Source organism: Giraffa tippelskirchi, chromosome 8 (assembly GCF_054371585.1).
Source record: "Giraffa tippelskirchi isolate mGirTip1 chromosome 8, T2T-mGirTip1v1.2.pri, whole genome shotgun sequence".
NCBI classification, from domain to species: domain Eukaryota; kingdom Metazoa; phylum Chordata; class Mammalia; order Artiodactyla; family Giraffidae; genus Giraffa; species Giraffa tippelskirchi.
The window spans coordinates 142,021,806-142,033,920 of NC_137282.1; the positions used below are offsets into that span (position 1 = coordinate 142,021,806).

The 12,115-nt window shown below is 50.8% G+C and overlaps 1 protein-coding gene across 2 annotated transcripts; it reads right to left on the reverse strand.

Moving 5' to 3' along the window:
- Window positions 1–271: 271 nt before the first annotated feature.
- Window positions 272–11,885, reverse strand: C2 (complement C2). Of its 2 annotated transcripts, XM_081522432.1 has the most exons (18): window positions 11,828–11,885; window positions 11,458–11,667; window positions 10,693–10,878; window positions 8,774–8,947; window positions 8,595–8,693; window positions 8,265–8,398; window positions 6,967–7,105; window positions 6,221–6,361; window positions 5,322–5,411; window positions 2,492–2,632; window positions 2,273–2,367; window positions 2,070–2,181; window positions 1,787–1,952; window positions 1,599–1,675; window positions 1,373–1,464; window positions 1,066–1,192; window positions 857–906; window positions 272–719 (listed from the first exon to the last, which is right to left on the reverse strand). In XM_081522432.1, exons 1-18 carry the CDS (start codon window positions 11,871–11,873, stop codon window positions 549–551), a joined length of 2,250 nt encoding a protein of 749 aa, XP_081378558.1. In that variant the 5' UTR covers window positions 11,874–11,885; the 3' UTR covers window positions 272–548. The 2 variants fall into 2 exon arrangements, with proteins under 2 accessions (XP_081378558.1, XP_081378559.1); XM_081522433.1 differs by lacking the exons at window positions 10,693–10,878; window positions 11,458–11,667.
- Between the last annotated feature and the right edge of the window lie 230 nt (window positions 11,886–12,115).

The following is a 12,115-nucleotide window of genomic DNA, read 5'->3' on the forward strand; positions in this document are numbered from 1 at the left end:
AAAAACTCCACCTTTGGCTCCCCAAGGTCCAAGACTCTGCCAGTTAACACCTCCTCTCTGCCCCTGGTCCTCTCAACAAGCCCAGACCTCCCCTTGGGGACTAGATATAAGGCCCACACTGCCCCCCCACTTGCTGACTCTGTTACGGAGCAGAGTTCAGCCACTGTTTGTCCAGCAAGGTCTCTGACCTGCCTTCTTGGCAGTTCCTGGAATCATTCTGGCCTTTCCTTCCCCTCCCAGACCAGCCCCTAGGCAGAGGCACAGACAGATGTGGAGATCATTGGTTTTTATTAATTTCATAACTGGGTAATTTCCAGTGTAAGTGGAAGGAGAGTGAGCCAAGTACAGCAGAGGGAGGGGCCAGCGCTGGCAGGAGCACCGGGGATTCCCTAGTGTGGATGCGCCACTGATCCGGGATCCTGGAGGCGGGGATGTGTTCAGAGCAAGGAGTGCGGATGGGTCATGGAGGCTGAGGGTGGGCGTTCAGAGGTAGGCGACCGGAGAGATGGCAGGTCCTGGCAGGTCAGCAGAGGGCTTGGTGGCAAAGATTAGAGGGGCACAAAGTTCAGGATGCCCTCCAGATGCTGCCTGAGCCAGGGCTGCAGGCGGAAGAGGTTGATGTGGAAATCTCGCGGGACCTTGCCACGGGGCGCAGGTTTGCGGGAGTTCTTACTGGAGCTGCCACAGGGGTTGTAGAGACCCCAGCTCACCAGGCCCACCTAGAAGAGGGAAAGGTTGGAGTGGGGGGCTTACCCTGTCCCAGCCCCAATCTCCTTAGTTCCTTCAAAGGCCTGCCTCATCCCCCAACAAGGCCCAGATCCCGTGACTCCAGTCCTGTGAACTTCTCCCTTCTCACCTGAAAAAACCTGAGTCTCCGCTGGAGGAAAACTGCTCCCCCGGATTCTCCTACCAGAAAGGAGGGACAGAGATTGTCATCCTGCCGACCATCACCGCTGCATTGGGGCATGCATGCTGGCCATAAGGGACACCGGTGGCCTTCCCCTGGGGAATCCGGACTCCAGGGTGGGAGTTGGGGGGTGGAAAATGGGTGGAGGAGGGGCTCACCCTTGCAGGGACTGTCATCCCCCTGGGTCCCACTGCATAGGAACTGATCTGTCACCACCTCTCTGACATCTGTCAGGTTGGGGAACGTGGTTTTGTCTTCAGAGACGACCTTGACACAGTTTGTCCACTGCAGGAGGGGCAGAACAGGGCAAAAGGATGGAGTGAGCAAGTCCAGGGGACCCTGGCAGGGCAGCTAGGCCCGGGAGAAGGGATGGCCTGGAGTCAGAGGGAGAAAGCAGCCAGAGCTAGGGGATGCAGAGAGAAATCCCATCCCCCACCAACAGCATCCAGAACCTGAGACTCTCACCTCTGACCCCGTCTTGAGGTTAATATTCAGTTTATCCCCATTCAAATCCACAAAATGAGCGGGAATGCTCACTTGGTTCAGAAGCTCCATCTCTGCAGTCAAGGAAAAGGATGTCAGTGCTGGTCCTTTTACCCAGCATCCTGACTTGGGGACTGCAGCACAGCCCATGATATCATCCCCCAAGCCCTGGTGCCGGTCCCTCCCTCATCTTGAGTCCAGCACTCACCGTGGTCTCGGCAGGTACTGCCTGGGAGTCTCCGCAGAGCCAGGTTGGCCCCCACTGTGCAGGGGAGGCAGATAGGCCTAAGGAGAAGGACCAGGGTCACAGAGGCCCATCCTTGGTGTCCTCTCCTCTAGGGCTCCCCAGGACACTCTCCCCTACAGAAGGTGCCCTCCCATCCCAGACTCGGGCACCTGGCATGGGTGGACATCTTCACTTTCTGGGTCAGCTTTAGCAGAGCAATGTCATCGCCATAGAACTCCGGGATTCCCTGATTCTTCTTGGAAAAGACATCGAACCTGGGGGAGATCACTGCCTCCTCAATTTGGAATTCTTTGCCCATCTGAAAGTTGGGATCCCCTGGGAACAAAGTAGCAGATTAGGCTGGACCAGGGCTCCTGAAGGGGCCAGAGGCTGGGAATAAGGGGTGGGAGCTCTTCCCAGGGGATCGGGAATCTGGTGCGGGCCCTTCCTTACCCACACTGACCCTCCACAGTGTGCTGTCCTTAGCATTGCGGAAGCAGTGAGCAGCTGTCAGGACCCACTGGTCAGAGATGAGGGCCCCCCGGCAGGTCTCCTGGCTCCTGGGCTACAGGGGAACAGGTGATCTCAGGGACTGCTACGTCTCTGGCTCGTGGCCACACCTCTGGGATCCAAGCCCCATCCCTCCTTCTGGGTACCTTTAAAGTGACGTGCCAAGGTGTCCTCTCCTGGGCAGAGGCATTGGCAGACATGTTCCCTACCCCACAGATGGGGTCTGTGAGCTGGGAGACATCTGTGGGTGTGAGAAGCAGATGGTGAAGGAGCCCGGTGAGGGGTGCTGTGAGCAGATGCCATCCCGGGACCCTCGGCCAGCTCCACACTGGCCACCCCCTCCAGAGAGGGTGAAACGCACTCACCCAGCATGTGCTCGAAGACCTGGCTCAGTGCCTGCACATCCTTCAGAATGAAGGCGTGCCTCTCGCCGTCCTTCTTGGACCCCAGATTATTCAGTTCTTTCCAGTCCACGTCTAGGCTGCCCACACCGATGGCGTAGATGTCTGAAGGGGAGGGAATTAGCAGAATCTCACAGTGAACAGCTATCCCGCCACACAGGAGGCTGTGGTTGAGAACTTGCTGTGTCCCACGAAGCCCTACATGAGCAGGATCCCCTCCCTCCCCTCCACTACCTATCTGACCTCATTTCCTACCACTGTTCCCCTTCAGTCTCTTCCAGTCACACAACCTCCTTGAAGTTCCTGAAATGCACTCCCACCTCAGGGCCTTTGCACGAGCTTTGTCCCTGCCTGGTTCACTCCTACCCCCAGGCTTCCCACAAGCCTCACTCTCTTACATTTCTAAGCTTTGACTCAAATGTCACCATCGCAGGAGGCCTCCTCTGGCCTCCATGCGTAAGATTGCAATGACCCAGACATCTCGATTTCTTTTCTGCTTAATTTTATACCTCAGTGCATGTCACCCTCTACTGCGCCATATAGCTTCCTTATTTATTTTGTGTAATGCCTAGAGTGGGTAGAATTGTGTCTTCTCAAAAGGTATGTTCAGGTCTTAACCCCCAGGACCTGTGAATATGCTCATATATATTTGGAAATAGTGTCCTTGCGGATACAATCAGTTAAAGTGAGGTCTCGCTGGATGGGGGAAGGAAGGGAGAGACAAATCTGACGCCTCTACAAGAATAAGGGAATCCGATCGCCAACACAGAGAACCATGTGACGTCACAGAGATACCTTCAGGGAAGCCAGTGATATGAAGAGAGGCAGAGATTGGGTAATCCTACCCCAAGCTAAGGAATGCTTGGGGCCACCTGCAGTTGGACAGGTAAGGAAGGATTATCGGAGGTTCCGGAGGGAGCACAGTCCTGTTGATACCTTGATTTTGGACTTCCTACTTCCTGAGCATGAGCGAATACATCTCTGTTGTTTCAAGCCACCCAAATTTATACCATTTGTTGCCACAGCCCTAATAAACTAATATATCGCCCCCTTCCAGAATTACAGCCCCATGAAACAGGCATTTTCCTCTATTTGTTTATAGCTGTATTCATAGAGTGGTGCTTGGCCCCAAAGAGGCTCTTGGTGAGGTAAATAAATGAATGAAAAAGAACTCATGATGTAGCATGGAGGCACAGCTTCAGATCTGGTCATCCTCTACAAAATGCCGGCTCTGGGAGAAGGGCTTGAAGCCAACTCTTCCCATTGGAGAAACTGGATCCACACAACCATCCACATCAACCTCTGAGCCAATGTGGGTGCCAGTTAGAACTGCCCCGGGGCGGCCGCCGAGCTAGCCTTCTCCCACCCTTTATACCCCTCATAGTCCTTTTATGCAATTACAGTGGGAGCTGGAAGATTATCACATCCCATGTGTTTTCACTGAAAAATTGATGCTTTTGAACTGTGGTGTTGGAGAAGACTCTTGAGAGTCCCTTGGACTGCAAGGAGATCAAACCAGTCAATCCTAAAGGAAATCAGTCCTGAATATTCATTGGAAGGACTGAAGCTGAAGCTCTAATACTTTGGCTGCCTGATTCAAAGAGCTGACTCTTTGGAAAAGCCCCTGATGCTGGGAAAGACTGAGGGTAGGAGGAGAAGGGGACAACAGAGGATGAGATAGTTGGATAGCATCACCAACTCAATGGACACGAGTTTGAGCAAACTCCAGGAGATGGTGAAGGACAAGGAAGCCTGGAGTTCTGCAGTCCACAGTGTCGCAAAGAGTTGGACACAACTGAGTAACTGAACAACAATAGCAATGTGTTTTCTCTATTTCCCTGAGGTCCCTGCCTCTTTTGAAGAAGGTGTTTTCAAGCATATAACTCTGGCCCAGTGATGCTGAGGAGTTAGGGAGTGAAGTTTGGATTTTGCCTTCCTTAGACAAGGGTTTTCCCAAAGAAATCTGCTTACCCTCAAGGGGCAGGTGGAGTGGGTGGCATGAGCAGAAAAGAGAGAACCCAAGGGGAAAGTAAAACTTGGGACCTCAAAACAAACTGCCACCCCTTATCTGGAGCACTTCTTTTTGAAGTTCTTTTCTGGTCAAAGGTCAGTGCAATTTTTGTTTAGTCAGAATTAGAGGAACTGTTCTTTTAGAGACTGCAACTGCCAAAGCCTTAGTTAACTGCACTACTAATGGAGAAAAGGCCAGACAGTTGCCACAAGGATTCCAGACCTTTTCTTCCTGGCGAGGTTTGTGGAACAAAAGCTGGTGACTGAAAACGACGTCGACGATGATGATGGTGGTGGTGGTGGTCACCACCACTGCACACGTGAGTCTCTCTGTACCAGGTAATGTTTGAGTATTTGCCCTTACTGGCCTGTGAGGTAGGTCCTTGTCCTGTATCCTCCTTACAAGTAAAGAAACGACCCACGGTCACAGCCAATCAAAGATGAACCCAAGGTTGAAACCACAAACTCAAGGTTTGTAGTTTGACTACAAACTCTTCAGTGTGATCCTTGGCTGCCTGCATACAGAACAACACAGCCTGGGGTCTCGATAGAAATACAGCTGAGGACTTCCCTGGCGGTCGAGTGGTTAAGACTCCATGCTTCTACTGCAGGGGGTGTAGGTTTGATCCCTGGTCAAGATACTAAGATCCCTCACGCTGTATGCAGTGCAGCCAAAAAAAATGAAATGCAGAGAAATACAGCCAAGATGCTGAAATCCCCGGCTATGGGCCTTGGGTCCTCTGCAGAGAGCACAGATTGTGGCAGGGCAAGGGCAGAGGCTCACCCAGATAGTCTTTCCTCTTCTGGTTGATGTTCAAGAACTCTTTGATATTGTCAACAGCCACCTTGGGAGAGCCACCCATGTTGGACTTTCCTGGATCAAGGACGGAAAAGAATTGTTCATTAAGATGGATGCATCACAATCCCCTCAGCCCTGGAGAAGTGGGGAGGCATTCACCCTGGGAACCTCAACACTTACACTCCCTACTGGAGTTTCAAGATATATTATTCACGGAAATTCTTTAGCACTGGGTCAGGGGCATCTTAATACTTTATCTCATTTGATTCTTGTGAAGCCCCTGTAAGTGTGGTTCTCCTCATGTTATAGATACGAAATCTGATTTCTAGAGGAGCTGTGTGATTTGGGCAAAATCAAGATAAATGGCAGAGCCCTGATCCACTACCCAGTCTGCCTTTCATCTGTGGACCTCAACATCACTGCTGCAGAGCCACACCTCCCACCCAAATCCCTCTAGGTGACCTCCCACGTGGTAACAACTAACACATAATCATAAAGCACTTTTACACACAGTACTTATTGCTCTTCATAAAAATTGTGTAAGAGGACTTCCCTGGAGGACTAACGGTTAAGACTCTGCACTTCCACTGCCAGGGGTTCAGGTTTGATCCCTGGTCAGAGAACTAAGATCCATATGCCATGCAGTGCAGCCAAAAAATAAACAAACAAACAAACAAACAAACTATATACGGAAAAGAGGGCAGCTTCCATTGTCAATAATTGTTGTGGTTGTCATTACCGTCATCATCAACACTGTTTCTACTTTAAAAGTAAGAAACCAAGGCCTGACATGGCAGAGGGAGAACCAGAAGGCAGGTCTTCTGACCCCACATTGCTGCTCTTTCCACGGTGCCAGGCTCACTCACAGAGCCAACAATACCTACCGTCTGTCAGAAGGATGATGGCATGTCGGATTTCCTGCCAGGCCACTGGGTTCACACTGAGCCGATTCATTTGGTTATTCATCATTATATAGACACCATGGAGGGCCTCGTAGATGTTGGTCCCAGTTCCATTTTCATGGTCTGGAATATGTGAAGATGAAAAACTCTCTTAGAAACTTTCCACCTACCACCTGGGAGAAGGGAATCACTCTATTTTCCCCAAACACTGGAAATGCAATTATCAATTGATTTGATAAAGACAGACCTTTGATATTCAGTTAGAGATTTGGCATCATTGCCCGTTCAAACATTTCAAACCTTTCCCTTTAGAAATGCTCATTGCATAACAGCACTAAAGGTCATTCTAAAATCCCAGGATTCAAAGATGGGGTTTCCAAAGAAAGTGGGTTGTTTCAACCAGCTGCTACCTACCAGCCAGGTAGTATCATAATGACATGAGGAGACTATGAAAACCAGACCATGTGGTTCAGGGAGGAGCTGAAGACCTGTACGATGCTTTTGGACACGTAGAACATGTGAACAAGCCAGGCATTGGTAGGAGCTGTGACTCCCCAACCATGAACCTGACTTGGAAGTCACCCCAATCTAAGAAACCTTAGGCCTAGAACCCTGGGACCTGAATGCCACCAAGAGGCTTCTCTCTCAAACTTGTCCAGAATCTCTGCAGGCACAGAGAGCTCATCCACTACTCCCACTCCCATCACCTTCATTTGATGGCATCATACCTTTATAGTTGATATTTCTCAGACTGTTCTCCACTTCAGTCACATCCCGGGATCTGTCGTCCAGGACAGACATGATGACTTTGGGCTTTGATGCAAAAGTGATGATGGCGACACTAACCTTGATCTCAAAGCTGAAGATCTGTGAAGGGCAAGTGAGAGGGTGAAGGGCCCCCAGACCAAAGAGACGATGGTAAGAGAGCCAGCAATGGGCCCTGGAGGAGACAGAGAGCCTAGACAGAGATCGACAAAGGCAAGGCCCATGGAGAATCCCTTCCTGGGAGGTAGCTGCTTAAGGAAGCCAGGAGACTGACGTTTGTTGGTCCTCTCCTCTGTTTGACAGGCTCACTCTGCATTTAATCCTCATATGAATGATGTGAGGGGTCGTGATGGTCCCTATTATATAGACGAGGATGCTGAGACTTGTTACCTTGCCCCCGATCACACCACTGGTGAAAGATGGAGGAAGAATTCAAACCTATGAGCACTTGCCTGTCGCATTTTACAGCCTCATGGCTTAGTAGCTTACTTAACTTTACATCTGAAGAGAGAAACTAAGGAGCACAAAAGCTGCCTTCTTTTCATTGGAGCAGGGAGGGAAAACACATATCTACAAAAACTATTGTGAAAAGCATAATTCCCAAGCAAAGTCCTGGCAAGAAATGTGAACCAGTGGTTTCCAAACTCTTCTGTTCATGCATTCTGTCAGCAGAAACATTCTGAACACATACCTCAATATGCTGCTGCTGCTGCTGCTAAGTCACTTCAGTTAGGCAAGAGTACGGGAGTGGCTTGCCACTGCCTTCTCCAATATCTCAATATAGGTATAATGTATTTATAAAGTATACTCATAAAATGTATCACTGTTCAAATATATTGTATACATTTTTAAATGTATAGAAAATATTGAAATTTTAAAAGGAAATTACTAAGTTCTTCATTTCAGTTAAGTTAGTTATTCCACATGATTACTAGCATTTTTCTGCCACACCACCCCCCCACAGACTGTTTTGGGTACCCCTTTGTGAAGACCACTGTTCTAGAATTCCTGAAAAATGGGATCTCAGCCTCGTTCATCTTTGTGGTCTCCCAGGACCCAGAATAGTGCTTGACCTATAGTAGGTACCCCAACAGTGTTTGTGGAATGAAAAATAGTATCCTCTAAATTCATGATCCATGGCATGTGTGTAATCTGGGAAGACTTCTTGGAGGAAGTGAGCTGTGAATGGGATTCTGAGAAGGGAAGGAGACAGAGACAGTGCAGGAAGGCAGCCAATATCCGCAGCCTCCTATTTCCTGACCCTGTCCACCATGCGGGAGGCGCTGTCCTTGAAGATTTCAAAGTCAACTTTGGACACACTCTGAGAGGCGTCCAGGAGCAGGTAGATGTTCAGGTGACCGGAACGCTGGATTTGTATTTTGCGGCCCAAGTTTTCTGGGAGAAATGTGGAAGGGGGGAGATTCAGACCTCCACTGCCCACCTGCTCTCTAGCCAAGGCAATCAGACCCCTGTGCCTCGCCTCCAGTCAGCTCAGCCCAGTGAGCCCACAGGAGGCTCCTGCCCCGCCCCCAAGCTTGTCCCGCCCCCTGCTCCCGCCCAGCACCCTGCCACGCCCACCTCAAGCACTCACCCTTCTTCATCTGAATGGGATTGGTGGTTGCAAGTAAGTGGGAGAAGGAGGTGCCCAGGGCGGGGGCCACATCCTCAGGAAAGTCGTAGGAGTAGGGCTCTGTGGGGAGAGCCGATGGGGTCAGCTGGGCCCGGGCGTGGGGGCCCAGCAGTGTCCACAGGGTCAGAGCTGCTACTCACGGCGGCAGATGGCCTCCGTCCCACTCCAGACCCCATCGTCCTGGCACTCACGCTCCGCAGACCCTGTCAGCACCAGATTCGAGGAGCAGCGGTATCTGACCTTGTCCCCAAGGCCGAAGCGAGACCCGGTCCGCACTGCACCCACGGAAATGCCCGGGTTAGGGCAGTGGCTGGCTGCGAGGAACAAAGGAAGATGGAGGTGAGCAGGGACTCGCCTCCTCAGCCTCCGGACTCTGGACCCGGCTCGCCCACCCTCTCCTTCTAGGCTCTTCCTCCTCTGGAAACCCTCAGAGCCTCCACGGATCCCTTGGCCTCTCCCTTGGGAGACATCATACCTGTGCTTCCCAGGGGTGTGGTTGGAAAAACCTGAAGTAGGGAAAAGGTTTAGAACTCTGTGGCCTCAGTTGCCACCTAAAACATCCCAATCCCAACCCAGGGTCTCTGCTGGTACCATACCAGAACCTCATGGAAGATGGCGGCTGAGGAGCCTACCCCTCCACAGAGAACGTTTGCAAACAATGAGACGTCACTACACACCCACCAGAACTGTTAAAACTAAAAAGATGGGCAATTCCAGGTGTCAGAGGACAACCAGAGCTGCTGATCTATTGAGAAACTGTTTGCAGCCCCTACTAAAAGAAAACAGATGCCAACCTGTGACCCAGTAACTCCACTCCCAGATAATATACTCGAGAGATAAGTGTCTAGTGCACCCGAAGTCACATATAAGCGTGTTCACAGAGCTTTACTCACAATAACCAAAAACCGGAAATAGCCAAATGCTCACCAATAGGAGAATGCGTAGATAAACTGTAGTATGTAATGGAACTACACAGCATAAAAAAAAATAAACTGCTGATACACAGGGAAACATCGATAAATCTCCCAGGCAGAATGTCGAATAAAGGAAACCAGATGCGAAAGAGCACAGTCTGTTTGATTCCACTTGTTTGAGGTGTAAGAAGAAGCTAAACGAATCTATGGAGATAGAAGTCAGGAGAGGGTTACTTTGTGGAAGGGGACAGGAGGGAGCCTCCTGAGATGATGGACACTCGGTTTTGGTGAATACTTAAAATCTGTACACTTTAGATAGATTAAACCTCAATTTTCAAATGAATTATATTTATGTTTGAATAAATGGCTGTTGTCAAAGAATCAAGGCTGTGACTAGAAAGCCAGCAGCTGGGCTCCAGGTGAGGGTATGATCCTACCGCCTCATGAACTCTGAGTCCTCTGTATTATGTATTTAGAACTGTGATCTAGGAAGCTCCTAAAACCTACAGGCAAATGTAGCTCCAGGGAATCCCAGGAACCCCACTTTTGTCAAGCAGAGCCCCCCCCCCCCCGATCTTTCACGAGGGCAGTAATGACCATAACAAAAGTATTTGTGGTGCTCAGCAGATTCCAGGAGCTGTTCCAGAGGCAACTCACTTGATCCACATGGCAACCCCCTGCAGTCAGTACTCTCACCATCTTCATTTTACAGATGTGAAAACTGAGGCACAGAGAGATTAAATAACCTCCCCAAAGGCTGTCAAAATCAAAGCTGGGCTTGGAACTCAGACTGGCTCCAGAGGCAAGGCAGCTGAGCACAGCACTTGATTGCCTTCATCACATCCTCTCTGCAACAGCCCAGGGGGACCAGGTACCAGCCTGGCTTGGAGGCATTAGGAAAAGCTGGACAGAGCATTTGCAGTCTTGATGCTGGACCCAAAGCTTAGCACCGACTTCTTCGAGCCAGAAGCGTAACAGACTGGAGATATGTGACTATAGGCCTCAATTGACCAAAATCTAAGAATATGATTTTGACACCAGAAACACCTGGTCCCTGACCCCACACATGCTCCCTGGGCACATATCTGGCTCCACGGCTCCCAGGAGCCCCCTGCCCCCATGCAGCCATGGGTCAGGGCACTCACCGCCATTGTCACACACGGCCGTCTCCCCATCCCACATGCCGTTGGGGCGACACTGCCGCACAGCTGAGCCCCGCAGAGTGAAGCCATCCTCACACTCGAAGCTCAGGTTGCCGCCCACCGGGTGGGACCCCAGCCGTGGCATGTACATGCCATTTTCAAAGGAAACGGGGGCTGGACAGCGAACAGCTGGAGGGAGAGAAGGGGATGAATACAGGGATGGAGGGATGACACCTGGACTGGACACCAAAGTGGGTGACATTCAGCTTGGAGGCATGGCAAGAGCCAGCTGCTTGTCAAAATATTAGGTGGATGCCTGTGAAATTGCTACTTTTGACAATTGGTTGAATATTAGCAGTTTCACATAGTTCAATCTAATAGATTTAAAAACAGTCACTTCTCTCAGCCCTGTGAGGACTATGACCACCCCAATCCCTCCCTTGGTGTTCTCCAATGTCCTAGGAGTGGGTAACTAGAGGGGTGACACATGGCAAAACAGAGAACACCCGGACCATTCAGCATCCATTCTGAACAGTCAGTACCGTGAGGCAGATTGTCAAGACCTCTAAACATCATCCTTGGCTTTAGAACCCCACAATCTCCGTCATAGCCTGCCTCCAACGCCTTGCTGTGGGCAGTAGACATTTCCTCACTATTTTGAAAAGCCCTGTGGAAAAGGAGCTTTTCCACCCCATCGAGTCACATTAAGCCCCACGCTGAGCAAACTAAATAGGAGTCCCCAGGGTGGACGCTGGCAGGGAGCCTCACATTTGCAGATCGCCTTTGTCAACCGAGTGGATCTCGGGATTTGCCACTGTCCGTTGCTCTTGCACAGCCTTGTCGCCACTGGGTATGGGTAATGGCCCAGGGGGCAGGAGTAGGTGAGGATACTCCCAGGGCTCCAGCCGTTGCTGAGGGTGAAACTGCCCCCAGAGATATTCACGTTCTTGGGACAGGAAAGCGCAGCTGTAGCCAAACCTGCGGGCGTGGGGACATGACTCAGAAATGCAGCAGAGAAGGAAGGCATGGATGAGAAAAGGAAAGCAGAAGAGGTTGTCCATTTCACACGTGGAAACTCAATCTGGTGGCACCAGCCCGGCCCCACAGGACCCCAGCATCCCCTCTCCCCTGCTCCTACCTGGGTACAGGGACAGCAGGCAAAGGACGGCCATCAGTGGTTCCATGGTGTCTACCTCAGGGGCAGGGACAGGCAGAGAACCGGGAGAGGGAAAAGGTCATCTGACTTCCCGAAAACCAGAGCTAGCTCAGCAGCTGCTTCATCTGCTGCCAGAGAAAGAACACTAGGGAGTGGCAAGGGGGAATGTTCCCTTGTTAGGGGAAAAAAAAACAACCATAATCAGGGATTGGGGGCTGAGCTGAGGGAGTGAAAGTTTTGCCCTGTCTCCCTAGTCTCCACACATCCCTA